The 16130-nt window shown below is 42.6% G+C and overlaps 1 protein-coding gene across 2 annotated transcripts in view; it reads right to left on the bottom strand.

Annotated features, from left to right (window-relative positions):
* The window catches only part of greb1 (growth regulating estrogen receptor binding 1), a 118425-nt gene that overhangs the window by 44251 nt on the left and 58044 nt on the right, over window positions 1–16130 (bottom strand). For both annotated transcript variants that reach the window (XM_034188115.1, XM_034188125.1), the window contains 3 exons: window positions 10135–10271; window positions 9097–9370; window positions 8825–8953 (listed from right to left, as the gene is read on the bottom strand). In XM_034188115.1, coding sequence (XP_034044006.1) covers window positions 8825–8953; window positions 9097–9370; window positions 10135–10271 — 540 coding nt within the window. The remainder of the gene's footprint in view (window positions 1–8824; window positions 8954–9096; window positions 9371–10134; window positions 10272–16130) is intronic.

The following is a 16130-nucleotide window of genomic DNA, read 5'->3' as shown; positions in this document are numbered from 1 at the left end:
GTGGAACGGTCTTCCTGCGACTGTGAGGCAGTCAGATTCCGTGGACATACAGTAATTCATCATTCATAATTATAATTCATAATAAGTCATAATTCATTTATTGTGTAAAAAAGTATACATGAAAGTATATAATGACACATTATAACAATAAAAACGTAACAATAAAAACAGACTATGGCATGGTGCCATTGGTGTTTTTTTTATTATAAACGCTGTCATATCTATTTTTAAATTTGTTCACACTTGACGAGAGTACCACATTGCTAGGTAGAATATTCCAAATTTCTACAACTCTGACAGTGAAAAAGTTTTTTCTGATATTCAACCTTGTTCTTTTCACCTCCAAGCTCATTTCGTGACCCCGGAGGCCAGTATACCTTCGTAACTCAAAAAAGTCTTGATAATCTATATTCTCATAACCATTAAATATTTTATATGATTCAATTAGATCTACTACCAATCACACCTAACACCCTATTTGCCTTAGCAGCCGATGCTGCAATATGCCTGGAAAAGAGAGGTTATTTGATACAATTACTCCAATGTGTTTTTCTTCTGTTACTGTTTGCAGGGTTTCGTTATTTATTGTGTACTCTTTACACGGATTTTTTTTTCCCCCATGTGGAAGACTTTGCATTTTTGCTCATTGAACCCAAGCAGCCAGTCTTTCCATAAGAGAAGATTATCTATGTCTTTTTGGAGATCATTCCTATAGACCAAGGACAGTATGGGATAATACACTTTAGTATGAGCCGCAAAATTTTTGCAGTTCGAAGTAATTGTGGGGGAGCAGGTCATTAATAAATAAAAGAAAATACCGGCCCAATGACTGACCCCTGGAGAACGCCGCTAGTAACCTGCATCCAGGGCGACTGGGCACCATCGATGCATACACGTTGTCTCCTGTCACTAAGGAAATTTTTGATCCAATTTAAGAGCTTGCCACCTATACCACATTTTCTTAATTTGTAAACTAAACTCACATGGGGAACAAAATCAAACGCTTTTTTAAAATCAAGGTAAAGTACGTCAAAAGGTAACCCTTCGTCATGTAGCTTCACCTATTCCTCTAGCGTGACCAATAGATTGGTCAGACATGACCTCCCTCTATGGAAGCCATGCTGATCATTACTTAATATTTTTTCCCTTACTAACTTTTCACATAACTTGCAAACTTGAGAAGTCAACCTCACAGGCCTGTAATTGCCAGCAACACCTTTATGACCTTTTAAAAAAAATAGAAGTAACAGTGGCCCGTTTCCAAATATCTGGAGTTTACTTTGGTCAAGAGATTGTCTAAGAATACAATAAAGTGGCATAAAAATAACCTTGGCAGACTCTTTAAGTCCTTGAGGATGGGCCTCATCAGGTCCGATGGACTTATTAGGATTAACTGGCATCAGTAATTTTCTAACATCCTCAGGGGAAAAGAATAGATCGTCTAGTACATTGGTTGTATTTACATCACCATAAAAACTAAAAGGATCACATACTGCTTCTCCATAAATACTATACATGAAATCATTGAACCATGTCAGACTTTTATCATCATCAATTTCAATTTATATTAATTTATATAGCACCAAATCACAACAGAGTTGCCTCAAAGCGCTTCACACAGGTAAGGTCTAACCTTACCAACCCCCAACAGTGGTAAGGAAAAACTCCCTCTGAGGAAGAAACCTCAAGCAGACCAGACTCAAAGGGGTGACCCTCTGCTTGGGCCATGCTACAAAACATAAATTACAGAACAATTCACGGACGAATATACAAGAAATGCTATTGGCGCACAGGACAGGAGGATCGCCAACATGAACACAACTCCCATCTCTGGATGGAGCTGCACCTTAAACAGAGAGAAAAAACAGAATCAGGCATCAGAAAGACAAGAAATACTGTATAATTTGTCAGCATTAAACAACAAGAAAAACAGAGAAATACTAAGGTGATCGCCAGCCACTAGCCCCAAACTTCACTAAAAGACCCAGAATTTAGGTAAACTTGAGGCCGCGGCCCGCTCCAATTGATAATAAAATGAATTAAAAGAGTAAAAAGCGTAAACAAAACTGTACCAGGATGCTAGCCATATGAAAGGGAAAATAAGTGCGCCTTAAGTCTGGACTCGAAAGTCTCCACAGAATCTGACTGTTTTATTGACGCAGGGAGATCATTCCACAGAACAGGGGCACGATAAGAGAAAGCTCTGTGACCCGCAGACTTCTTATTCACCTTAGGGACACAAAGTAGTCCTGCACCATGAGAACGTGAAGCCCGGGCTGGTACGTAACGTTTAACTAGGTCAGCTAGGTATGAGGGTGCCAGTCCATGAATAATTTTATAGGTTAGTAGCAGAACCTTAAAATGTGATCTCACTGGGACAGGAAGCCAGTGAAGGGATGCCAAAATGGGTGTAATGTGGTCGAACTTTCTGCTTTGTGTCAAAAGTCTGGTTGCAGCATTTTGAACCAACTGGAGACCCCTAATGCTAGACTGCGGTAAACCAGAAAATAGAACATTGCAGTAGTCCAATCTAGAAGAGATAAATGCATGGATCAGGGTCTCAGCATCAGCCATAGACAGGATGGGACGAATCTTCGCTATATTTCGCAGGTGGAAGAAAGCAGTCCTTGTAATATTTCTAATGTGGAGGCCAAAGGACAACGAAGAATCAAAAATTAGCCCAAGGTTCCTCACTTTGTCAGTGTGATGTATGACACACGAACCGAGGCTGAGCGTTAACCGGTCAAATTGATGTCGATGTCTCACTGGACCAAGAACCATCATTTCAGTCTTATCAGAGTTTAAAAGTAGGAAGTTTCTAGACATCCAACTTCTCACTGCTGCAAGATAATCTTCTAAGGATTTTATGTGAACGTGATTACCAGCAGTTATCGGCATGTATAACTGAGTAGCATCTGCATAGCAGTGAAAGGTAATCCCAAAACGCCGCAATATATGCCCAAGGGGTGCTATATAAAGGGAGAAAAGCAGAGGGCCTAAGACAGACCCTGTGGAACCCCAAATTTCATGTCACTAAGGTTAGAGGTAGTGTTACTGTACAAAACACAGTGAGAACAACTGGTCAAGTATGACGTCAGCCATGCAAGGGCACTCCCAGGAATCCCAAAATGATTTTCCAGCCTATCAAGTAGAATATGATGATCCACTGTATCAAATGCAGCACTGCGATCTAACAGCAACAGAACCGTAGTGGTGTCCGAATCCATTGTAAGCAGAAGATCATTCACCACTTTAGTGAGATCAGTCTCTGTGGAATGATATGTTCTAAAAGCAGACTGCAGTGGCTCAAAGAGATTATTCTCAGTAAGATAGTCTACGAGCTGCCGTGACACCACTTTTTCCAGAATTTTAGAGAAAAATGATAAGAGTTGATATCGGCCGATAGTTTGTCAATACACTAGGGTCAAGATTAGGTTTCTTAAGTAATGGTTTAATCACTGCAGATTTGAAACATTTAGGAACAGAGCCAGAAGTTAAAGAAAGATTAATAATTTCCAGCACAGTCGGCCCAAGAGTGGGCCACAGGTGTTATGTGTCGACGCGGGTTGAGGAGCGGACCTGCGTCTGACGGAACCCAGCGCTAAAATAACCAGAAAGCGGTTCCAATAACAAAAACAATTTATTGTGTCACCCTCTGGTGCTAAACAAAGTGTAGAAACTAAAACAGGGTCATTCTGGTGGAGTGAAGGCTGGCACGCTCTCCAGCGCCCAAAAGGATCGAAGCCCGGCGCTTCTGGACTCACTGTTATCGCCAAACACCCCCCAGGTGGACACGACAAACCGACTCTCTGCGAAGGATAGAAGAGGTGAGGTAAGTCAGCAGTTACAACCAATATCCTTCAAAAGACACACACCATCAGCAACACATTCAGGTCTGTATTTTAAGCTTTATGCAAATGAGCAGCTTCTCACAACAGGTGGAGGATCACTTGTCCGCACACCACAGCAGTGAGAAGCGAGCTGCACAATTCTCATCACAATTCAAATCTACTGCGTAACAAAATACCAAGTTACTATCAACAAGTAGTCAAACAATTAATCACCTCTGATGTGTGCTGACAGCATGTGTCCCTCACCCGTCCTGCTTCACAGGCACGATGTGTCAAACCCAGGCGCGGTCCTCAGCATCTCACAAACGAACATCACAAGGTCGACTTCCCGGCAATTCTGCTTGAATCACACATGGCTTAAATGCAGAACGCCATCTAATTATCTGCTTCAGCTGAAAGTCTTTAAGGTTGCATGTGAGCACCATCCACAGGTGCTGCACATGATGTTGATGAGGGTGAAGGACTCTTCAGCCAGCACCTTCTCCACAGACAAATCAGTTTTCATACCACCTGGAGAGCAAAGAAAAGAAAAGAACACCAAAATGTCCAGCCACACCCCCCAACACACAACAGTAGGTCCTTAAACAGTTTTGTTGGTATAGGATCAAATAAACAGGTTGTGCTTTTTGTTGATATTACGAGTTTTGTCAGCATGCCTAGTGAGATACTGTCAAATTCTGTAAATCTAGGTAATACCTCAGTAGTGGTGCCCACATCAATAGCAGGGTGTAGTGGCTGGATTAAGGCATGCAGGGATATGTTTAACCTGATGTCTTCTATTTTCTTCCCAAAGTAATCCAGGAAATCTTGTGCTGTAAAAGGAGAGCGAACTACGGGTGGTTGTCCATGCAAAAGTGTTGCCACCGTGTCGAACAAGAACTTTGAGTTATGCTTGTTTTTGTTGATCAAATCAGAGTAGTAAGTCCGCTTTGAAGCCAATAATGCATGCTTATAGTCTAAGATAGCATCATGCCACGCAAGGTAAAATACTTCTAAGTTTGAACGACGCCATTTCCGTTCTAGTCCTCCTTTACAAAGACGGACTGAAAAAAGCTATTCAATTCAACAGCAATTTCCTGGCTATCACTTAATACAACACCATTTTCTCCCCTAAGTTTGGTCATTTTTGACCTGTTTTTTTGTTTTACTATTCACATACATATAAAATGCTTTTGGGTTCTTTTTTACCCGTTTACAAAGATTTTTTTTTTTTGGCAGCTCAAATTTTTTTTGTTTCTGCAATCTGCATTTCTCAATTTAACATAGTCTTGGTACCTAAGATAAGATTTGGTTTCTTGATAAAAGCAAAATATTTCTAATGCACCTTATAACTGACAAACCAACCAAGGTGGATTTATTTTATTTTACCACCACTAGTTATTTTGACTAATGGCACATACTCTGCAACAGCAATGCTAATCTGCTCGTGAAAAAAGTTCCATGCTTTGTCAACATCATTACAGTTAAGAACACATGACCAATCAACCTTTCTGAGCATGTTACATAGTTTTTCATAGTCTGCACAATTATAGTCATATCTAAAGAGTTCTTTATTACAGGACATGTCTACCTTAACATGAAAGTCCCATGTTAGCACATTATGGTCTGCTTTTCCAATAGGGCAACAAAGACTAATATTGCTGACATTCACAGGTGAAGAAGAAATTACTAAGTCCAAACAGTGCGGGGTGTTTGTCTAGTAGGTTCTAGTACATTCTGACTCAAAAAGAGATCACTGATCAAGTCAAGACTTAAAACCTATTTTTATTATTTCTTATGAATAGTTTTTTTTTTAATCTGTTTTATTCTTTTACTTCTGTTTTTAATTATGTATTTGAATTTTTAAATTTTTAGTTATTTATTTAAATTTTTTATGTTGAACTGTTCTGTGTGAGGTGCCTTGAGACGGCTTTTGTTGTGATTTGGCGCTTTATAAGCTGGTTAAATTGAAATTGAATTGAAACTGAACAACATTTTATTGAGACATAAAGTAAATAAATGTGAAATTGGTTACTGGATCCTTAAACTCTGGACATAAATAGAAATAAACAAAATCTGTAGTTTTTGTCAAAAGCATTTCCTTTCAGACACTATTGGCATGAATGTCTTTCCATGCATCTGAGCTACAGATCCGTTGCAGGGTCTGTAATCAACGTAGAGGAATGATCATTTTACCAACAAACACCCTCAAAAACAATGGCCGCTCTGAAAGACCGATAAGGGAATCGTTAAGCACAAAGGCTATTGATATTGGTGGATTGAATCATTTATTAATGATACTCGAAAAAAAAACGGTTCTCGATACCCAACCCTAGTTGTAAGCCTTTGTGTAATAGCAGACAGAAATTGCTTTGAGATGTGGCATAAAGACAAACAAAACGCATAGACCATCTTGTATATATTGTTCAAAATGTGCATTTGTGTTTATTGTTAGAACCTTAATTTTTTAACTCTTTTGTACAAGACCCCAAACTAACTTTATAAAGTGTCAAAATAGTTGTTTATTATAGTTTGCTGTGTGTTTTGAATAAATGTGTGTGAAAATAATTTCCGCTTTATTTTTTCTTTTCTTATTTCTGATTGTAATCCTTTATTACACTTATAAAACACCACTATAGCATACTTATTCTGAAAGTACAGGTTGTCCTGAAAAAAAGAGACATACCACTTGATTGTGGGATGCAGGGTGAGCTTTTAACAGCAATAATAAACCATTTATGCCAGGCGAGTGAACTGTCCAAAAAATGCCCTCGGACCCCAGAGGGTTAAAGCTGCACTTGTCCTCATTAGCTTATGCCTTATAATAGCTAGGAACAACAGCTCATCCCACAATTCCCTATCCTCTGCCAAATCCTCTATCTATTCCTGTGGGATGCCAAGGAGTTCCCAAGCCATATAGGAAATATAATCCCTCCAATGTACTGCCACCACAACCCGGACCCAGATAAGTGGAAGAAAATTAACAAATTAATAAATCTGTATTCAAATAGTTCTGGATTTACTTTTCAGTATCAGTGCCACAGTCTTATCTTAAATGGACTGCATTTATATAGCACTTTTCCATCTGCATCAGATGCTCAAAGCGCTTTACAAATGATGCCTCACATTCACCCCAATGTGAGGGTGCTGCCATTCAAGGTACTCACTACACACTGGGAGCAACTAGGGGATTAAGGATCTTGCCCAAGGGCCCTTAGTGATTTTCCAGTCAGGCTGGGATTTGAAAGGAGGATCCTCTGGTCTCAAGCCAGTGCTTAACTACAAGACCATCACCTCCCCTATATCTTCCCCATATAATGCCAAAATGGAACATTACAAGTGAAGACAGGGTTAATATGTTCCTGCAAATGAGCAGTATAGAGGTATATGTAAATGCATGCACAAAGTGAAATGGAGCAAAAGCTGAAGCGGCTATTGTCCTTGCCCTATCAGGCACCTGTGAAAGAACAGCAGGAAGTGGGTGGGGTGGGCACTCACACAGTAGAAGGCAGATAACTAAATGATAAGTGCTGTAACAACTGTGTTAACTAGGAGTGTCATTGTGACCTGTTAACCACAAAGTAAACTCTCCATTTGGTTCAGTGCCGAATGAAGCGGAAAAACGAAACAAACATAAAAGTGCCACAAATAGAGGCACAAATACTGTAAAGTTGACGTTACTCTGGTTGTATGATATACCTATTGACTTCTAACAGGATTAAGCCCCGTTTACACATAGACGGTAAACTCTTCCGGAAGCGTCCCGGCAGAGATTTTGCCCCCTCTGGGCCGTTTTAGGGATCAAACGCCGTAGTTAACGCCGGCGCACGGGGACGTGATTTGGTTCCGGCTTCACCGGGAATCGTCGAAAAAATTATTCAACATGTCGAATAATTCCGGGAGCGCTCCCGGAGAAGTGGCCTGACGACGGAGACAATGCAAACAACGGCGTTTGATACTTTTTAATCGCCGTGTCATCCCACCCCTTCCTGTAGTGCCGCAGTTTACATCGCCGTAATTGGTGGCCAGCGTTGTATCCCTAACCAACGGCGTGTAAAACGGCGATAGAGCCCACATCGGCGTCCTCAAAGGCGTTTTAACCGGCGACAGAGGCAGACAAAACGGCGGCGCTAGCGGACAATACGCTGTTCTAAACGCCACCTCCCGGTTAACGGCGTTCCAAATGGCCGATAGGCGGCGGTCAGTATAAAAACGCTAGCGCGCTGCATGCAAGTCTCTCACTCGCAGCCAGCTCCAGATATTTTTGCAGAGAAGCTCCAGTATACCTCCTAAAATAAAATTGGCAGCGGCAAGGACTTACCAAGAGGTCTGGTTCAGGGGTAGCCCTGTGGTGGAAACAAGCAACATGTTGAGGAGGGAAAAAGAGAGAAAAGAAAAGGCTGAGAGGTGAGCTCCCTGTCACTCCCTCCCCCTGCACTGACAGCTGCTTCAGCCTATTATACTCTGGGGGCGGTGCCTATAAGCAAAAGTTCCTGGAGTAACGCAGGATTTGCCTGGATAAATCCAGCGGTACACAGGGCATTATCGGCGGCAGCAGAACACCACCGTTCTCACGCGCATCTTAAGCTGCAATTGTAAAGGATAGAACTGAATATTAACCCCCGTTACCTGACGTGTGCCGGATGCTACGGCATCAAACTCCGTTTTATTCGGCGGATTTAGCGGCGATTTATTCGTGTATTTGCGGCTAGTACGGTGCTCAAAATGCCGGCGAAATGCTCTGCCCCTTTCCACCGCGAAAACAGCCGGAACTACCACGAACTTCGGTCTACGTACTACCCGCGGACAAAACCGTCTATGTGTAACCTATCTTTGTAATGTCAGGCGTTTTGATGAGACAAAAACCTCTTCTGATGGGGTCACGTTGATAACTTGTGATGGCAGACATATGCCTTGAGTCTGATAAGCCATTTATTGGCTTGTGGTGCCAAGGTGGAATCCCAGAAAATAAAAGGTATACAGTTAGAACACACCTTGTCCGAGGGAGCTGCAGTACTGTATGAGTTCTCGGGCCAAACCAGAAGAGAGTTGCTGGGTAATTTCTCTGAGCCCTTCACTGGGAGAATACATACTCTCCGTAAGGGCACGGCACTGATGTTTGCCTACATTACATATATACACAAACATATATGAATACATATACACATACAATATGTGCATAATTGTAATCTATATATGCAGCAGTATTACACAACAGACTTAAAATATTCACAACAGAAGCATGGATTAAAAAAACAGCCCCCACCTGTGACTATAACACAAGACTGAGTTTCTTTTCCTGCTGCAGTGGCAATGATGACAACATAGTTGGTGTTTTCAAGTTGTCCTTCCATTAACCTACTGAATGTTTGCTGAAGGCCTTGAGCCAAAGATGTCACCTCCCCAAGGACCACCACACCCTCTCCATAAGAAGAAGCCGCCAGTTGGGCAAGCCAGAGAAGCTGGCTGGGGGTCAGGGGTAGTTGACAGTGTGGCAGCAAAGCAAGATGCTGGGGAAGCCCATGAAAACTGGAGGGGTTCTGGAAACAAATGAGAGGCAAATAATTGATTTATTTTAAAACCTAAAGACCTACAAGTCTAAGACTGCTCGGCCAGTTGATGGTGGTAGCAATGGTTCACTATTATTTTTAATGAGGAGGTATGCACTCAGGGGATGCATCAAGCTTATAAAATACTGCTGCTATACTCGTTGGTTGTGCATATTATATAAGCGAAGAAGACAATCTTTAGTGATGAAATACCCAAATTAATAATTTACTCAACCTCTATACATGTTCTTGACAAATATGATGTATTAAAAAAAACTACAAAAGTGCAATTATCTTTCCTTGAAGATGTCAGACTGGAATTGTTTTCTTTCATGCACATCTCCATAAGGTATGTGCTGTTCCATCAAAATCCATAAAGTTGTTTAAGAGGAGTTGCGCTTACAAGGGCAATATCATGATGCATCAGTTACACAGAAAACTCAAATTATTTCCTCTTGAAGAGGTGAGACTGTAATTACTTTACTTTATGAATGTCTTCATATGATGTGCTAATACTGCATAGAGTTTAAATGAAATTAAATGGTGTAGGAAGAGTTGCACTTAAAAGGCTCATGGATAGATAGGTGAATGGATAGGGGGATTCCTAATACCCCCAAAGGACATAAATACATTTGATAGGTATGGTACATCTATTGGTTAGCTAATAGCATAAGATACATTCTTAATGCAAATATAGCTGAGTATTCAAATAGCCTTCCTTTTTTCATTTCTCAAATTCAAATGATTTCTCTTACCTCGATACCATAGTGTCTCACTTGGTTGACTGATGAATAAGTTTGCTGATGCTGTCTGATCTCACTTAGGTGGGACTCCCTCCATGACCTCATGAATATTTGTTCCAAGTCCTCAATCAGGGGAACTTGATCCAAGCCTTATGAACACATTAAGTGACAATACAGTACATGAAATCAGTAGGTTCAACATTATACAAATGACTTTTTATGAGTGCAATGGTAAGAATATTTCATGAGGTGAAAGATGAAATGTTCCATTCAATGAGGTGTAGGTGAGTTGAATGGAACATTTCACACTTTTCACAGTCACACTCATTTCACACACACTCATTTTGCACTCATGACACACTTTTGGACAGATACACCCTTTGGATCTAAAGGATCTATTTACATGTTATATAAACAGAATACAGTAAAATTCACCTAAACCGTCATTATATAAACCGGATATTCTCACTCACCGGACAAAAGCAAAAGTCCCAATGCTTTTGTATGGTTTTCCATGTAATAAACACTGCATATAACAAATTTTGTAGAACACTTTTTCGCTCACATTGGACAAAACGGCCCGCCCCATAGTAATGTATTCCATTGAAAACCCTTTGCACATACCGAACAGAGCAGTCTGGACGTGCCCAGTAAGAGAGGTACGAAATGAAGCTCAGCACTGAGACTCGTCGATTCGAGGAAAGCGGGTACCATGATTAAAAGCCCAGCCTTTAATTTTTTCAAACTGTGCTCAGACACGGGACCTAAATGAGGCAGGCCATAATTCAAGGCCAGCGATTATTAACAAAACACAAGCTCGAGAATGGTCGTGTTTATAAAATAGGTAGCGGACATTTTTCAAGGATGGTAATAAATTAAGCAAAGCTTGTATAATGAGTTGGAATGGCGTGTGAGTCCAGAATGTTTTTCGAACCTTAGACCTCAACAATTTTTAGAAGAGGAACTCACCCTTTTTATTTCCTGTTAGTTATGTAATTTCTTATGGTAATTGACTGTCTTAATGTATTTATTAATTGTTTAGGTTCTTGATATCATATACACACTATTATTATTATTATTTTATTGTATTTTTACTTTTATTTTCTCATTTGATTTTTGAATGGACCAGAATGGAAATAAGTGTTTTCACTTTCTTGTGTCATTAATGTATTTTTAAAGTATTTACAATTATATTATGTACTTACTAACATGAACTTGAATGTACTAAATAAAATCACTCACCACACTCACACTTTTAATATAAAGATGACTTACCACCCCCTGGTGGAATGGCGTGTGAGTCCAGAAAGTAGTTAGCACCATCCATTTTTCAGTGTTTTTAGCTAATATCCATAGCTTCCTCAAAAATATTAGTCCTATCAATGTTGCATTTTCACAGCGTTCATCCTTGACCCAAAATGCATACGCATACCAAATGGCAAATGTCAGCTGTTCACAGTTTCTGCATGCACAGCTGCTTTAAGCAGGTGCTTTTAGTTTGATGACTTAACTCACTCATGGTAACAGCAACATGAGACTTAACGAAACTGACCAAACCAGTTGAACTACAAAAACACAAGAAATCAATAACACAAACAACACTGTTGAACTAACATGAACCATAATAGCAACATTTAAAACCTCAAAATCCTGAACTCCCATGGTGCATTGTAGCAAACTGTCCATTGTTTACTGCTTAGCTAAAACTGCTAATTTCAACTTTCAACTTTGTGTTTTTGCAGCGTTCATCCTTGACCCAAAATACATAAGTATACTAAACGGCAAATGTCAGCTCTCCTCAGATATTGCATGATAGAAGCTATACCATGGGGTAAAGCAATAAATTTTCATAAATGGACTGCATTTATTTTCCATCTGCATCAGACGTTAAAAGCACTTTACAAATAATGCCTCACATTCACCCCGATGTGAAGGTGCCGCCATACAAGGTACTCACTACACACTGGGAGCAATAGGGGATTAAAGACCTTGCCCAAGGGCCCTTAGTGATTTTTCCAGTCAGGCTGGGATTGGAACCGAGGATCTTCTGGTCTCAAGCCCAATACCTTAACCACTAGACCATCAAAAATCAATGGCAGCAATTCCCTAAAATGTGGCATAGTGGGGGCACACAGTCTTTTTTCCTCAATAAATACAATAAACACATTATACAGTATACAAATCAATTCTAAATAGCCTCTAAGGAGAGAGAGACAAAGCATAAAAAGAATGCAAAACCTGAACATAAAGGTACATAAAAGGGTGGTGGGGAGCAGCGGGTAGTCTTGATTCTGGAGGGTCTGGGGGTGCTCCCCCAGAACATTTTTAAAAGAGTAAGCCAAATTTTGTGTATTGTGGTGAATTTTAATGGGTATGAAGCCCTCTGAAACAAATAAAAGTCACTTCAAACTGTGAATAAAAACACATTATTGATCATGGGGGGTCTGGGGGTGCTCCCCAAGAAATTTTTTAAAAGAGCAAGTCAAATTTTGTATATTCTTGTGAATTTTAATGGGTATGAAGCCCTCCGAAACAAAGAAAACTCACTTCAAACTGTCAAGTAAAAATTCTTTGTCTGCTGTTGTATTTTGACAGGTTCTAATCCGGTAAATGCGCCAAAAGGGTGCTGTGTCAGTAAAATACAAAATTAGGGCCTAAAGCAATTGACAATGTTGTTGTGCTGTGCACAAAGTAACACTGTCAGCCGTTTTGAAAACGCATGGGCACTGAGAAACTCAAAACTGGCTTATTCACATTTAATGGGTAAAATGCTCTCACTCGTAAAACAAATTAGTGCTGCAACTAAGGATTATTTTAGTAATTGATTAATCGGTTGTTTATTTTTTCGATTAATCATTTTTTGTTTTTAACTGTTGGTTACTTACATGTCAGTTTTGCCATTATTTCTTTAAGTGAGTTATTGTTAAAAGGCCTTTATCACGCAACATCAACGTTTGACCTTGTAACAAAGTTATGACGTCATATTCTCGTCCAAAACATACCTGGAGTAGTGTTTTGTTTTATTTTCCACATACATACATCACCGACGCACCACAAAGAGATTTCCATCAGGTTTCACCTGATTATGAGCATTTTTAGATGCCTACAGCAACTATCTCAACCACTGACAACATATTAGAAGAAGAGTCGACAAACGTATTTTAAAGGGGTGATTAAAGTAATATGTGATCTTTAATAAGATCTTTTCAAGAAAAAAGACACAAATGTGCAGTTTACTGCATTTTTTTTTTTTTTGTGAAAACACAGCTTAGATGTGGTTTGACTGAAACAAATTGTCATTAAACTTAAATAAAACAGGGATGAAGTGGAGGATTAAGAGTCACTAGGTGTTCACACGAAACAGTTATTTACACATATTTCTATATTTATTTATTTATGTTCATTGTTAGTTGGTTTTATCTTTTCTGTTGTTTGTTTTGTAGCATTATTAGTTATTATTACTATTATTGTTGTTGTTGCTATTATTATTATTATCCATCCATCAATCCATCCATTTTCTTCCGCTTCATCTGAGGTTGGGTCGCGGGGGCAGCAGCTCAAGCAAAGCTGCCCAGACCTCCCAATCCACACACACACACCTCCCCCAGCTCCTCTGGGGGAACCCCGAGGCATTCCCAAGCCAGCTGCGAGACGTAGTCCCTCCAGCGTGTCCTGGGTCTTCCCTGGGGCATCCTCCCGATGGAACGCGCCCGGAACACCTCTCCAGCTAGGCGTGCAGTGGCATCCAAAAAAGATGCCCGAGCCACCTCAGCTGGCTCCTTTCGACATGGAGGAGCAGTGGCTTGACTCCGAGCTCCTCTCGAGTGCCCGAGCTCCTCACCCTCCCTATCTCTAAGGGAGCGCCCAGCCACCCTGCAGAGGAAACTCATCTTGGCCGCTTGTACTCGAGATCTTGTTCTTTCGGTCATGAGCCAAATCTCATGACCATAGGTGAGGGTCAGAACACAGATCAACCGGTAAATGGAGAGCTTTATCCCCTGCTCAGCTCTTTCTTCACCACGACGGTCCTATACAGCGACCACATCACTGCAGATGCTGCACTGATCCATCTGTCGATCTCACGCTCCATCTGTCCCTCTCTCGTGAACAAGACCCGACATACTTAAACTCCTCCACTTGAGGCAAGGACACTCCACCGAACTGAAGAGGGCAAAGCACCTTTTTAACGGTCGAGAACCATGGCCTCGGATGTGGAGGTGCTGATTTTCATCCCGGACGCTTCACACTTGGCTGCAAACCGCCCCAGTGCACGCTGAAGGTTGAAGTGTACGCTGATTTGATGAAGCCAACAGAACAACATCGTCCGCAAACAGCCAAACCCCCTCTACACCCTGACTGCACCTAGAAATTCTGTCCATAAAGGTAATGAACAGAACCGGTGACAAAGGGCAGCCCTGGCGGAGGCCAACGGGCACTGGAAACAGCCTTGGCTTACTACTGGCAATGGGAACCAAGCTCCATCTGCGGTCATACAGGGACCGGATAGCCCTTAACAAAGGACCCCGGACCCCGTACTCCCGGAGCACCCCCCACAGGGCGCCTCGAGGGACACGGACGAATGCCTTCTCCAGATCCATAAACCACATGTGGACTGGTTGGGCAAATTCCCATGAACCCTCGAGTACCCGATGGAGGGTGTAGAGCTGATCCAGTGTGTCGCGAGCAGGACGAAAACCACACTGCTCCTCCTGAATCTGAGGTTCGACTATCGGGCGAATTCTCCTCTCCAGTACTCTGGAATAGACCTTTCTGGGGAGGCTGAGGAGTGTGATCCCCCTGTAGTTGGAATACACCCTCCGGTCCCCCTTCTTAAACAGAGGGACCACCACCCCGGTCCGGTCTGCCAATCCAGAGGCACTGTCCCCGACCGCCATGGGATGTTGCAGAGACGTGTCAACCAAGACAGTCCCACAACATCCAGAGACTTAAGGTACTCTGGACAGATTTCATCCACCCCAGGAGCCTTCTGACCACCTCAGTGACTTTGGCCTGGGTGATGGATGAGTCCGCCTCTGAGTCCCCAGTCTCTGCTTCCTCTTCGGAAGATGTAACGATGGGATTGAGGAGATCCTCGAAGTATTCCTTCCACCGCCCAACAACATTCCCAGTCAGGGTCAACAGCTCCCCACCCACACTGTAGACAGTGTTGGTTGCAACCGCACAGGCTGCAGCACGCTTGGCCTGCTGGTACCTGTCAGCTGCCTCCGGAGTCCCACCTGCCAACAAAGACAAGTAGGACTTCTTCTTCAGCTTGACGGCATCCCTTACTTCCAGCGTCCACCACCGGGTGCGGGGATTGCCGCCGCGACAGGCACCAGAGACCCTGCGACCACAGCTGCGAGCGGCTGCATCGACAATGGAGGTGGAGAACATGGTGCACTCGGACTCCATGTCTCCAACCGCCCCCGGGAACTGGGAGAAGCTCTTCCAGAGGTGGGAGTTGAAGACCTTGCTGACAGAGGGTTCCACCAGTCGTTCCCAGCAGACCCTCATGATACGTTTGGGTCTGCCAGGTCTGACCGGCTTCCTCCCCTCCCAGTGGATCCAACTCACCACCAGGTGGTGATCGGTCTCCCCTTCGAACTGCCACCTTATCGTGGTGGGGGCGTTTGCATACCCAGATGATCCTAGCAGCTATGTTGTCGGGGGCTTCGTGCCCCTGATAGGGTCTCCCATGGCAAATGGGTCCTGGGGGACGGGTCAGACTAAGGGTAATTCAGAAGCTCCCATGACAAGTATAATATCAAGGGCCGAGACGTCACCTGGTATGGCGAAGCCGTGGCCCCACCCTGGAGTCAGGCCTGGGGTTGGGGCTTGTGCGCAAGCACCTGGTGGTCGGGGCCCGAAAGAGCGACGTGGGCCTGCCCTCCTGTGGGTTCACCACCTGCAGAGGGGGCCATGGGGGTCGGGTGCAGAGAGGACTGGGTGGCGGTCGAGGGCGGGTGGCCCTGCGGCCCAGTCCACGCTCACAGCCTCTGGCTGTCGGG

This window comes from Thalassophryne amazonica, chromosome 2, assembly GCF_902500255.1.
Source record: "Thalassophryne amazonica chromosome 2, fThaAma1.1, whole genome shotgun sequence".
Classification (NCBI taxonomy): domain Eukaryota; kingdom Metazoa; phylum Chordata; class Actinopteri; order Batrachoidiformes; family Batrachoididae; genus Thalassophryne; species Thalassophryne amazonica.
Note: the sequence above shows the minus strand (reverse complement) of the source record. Positions and strands in the feature narration are given on the sequence as shown.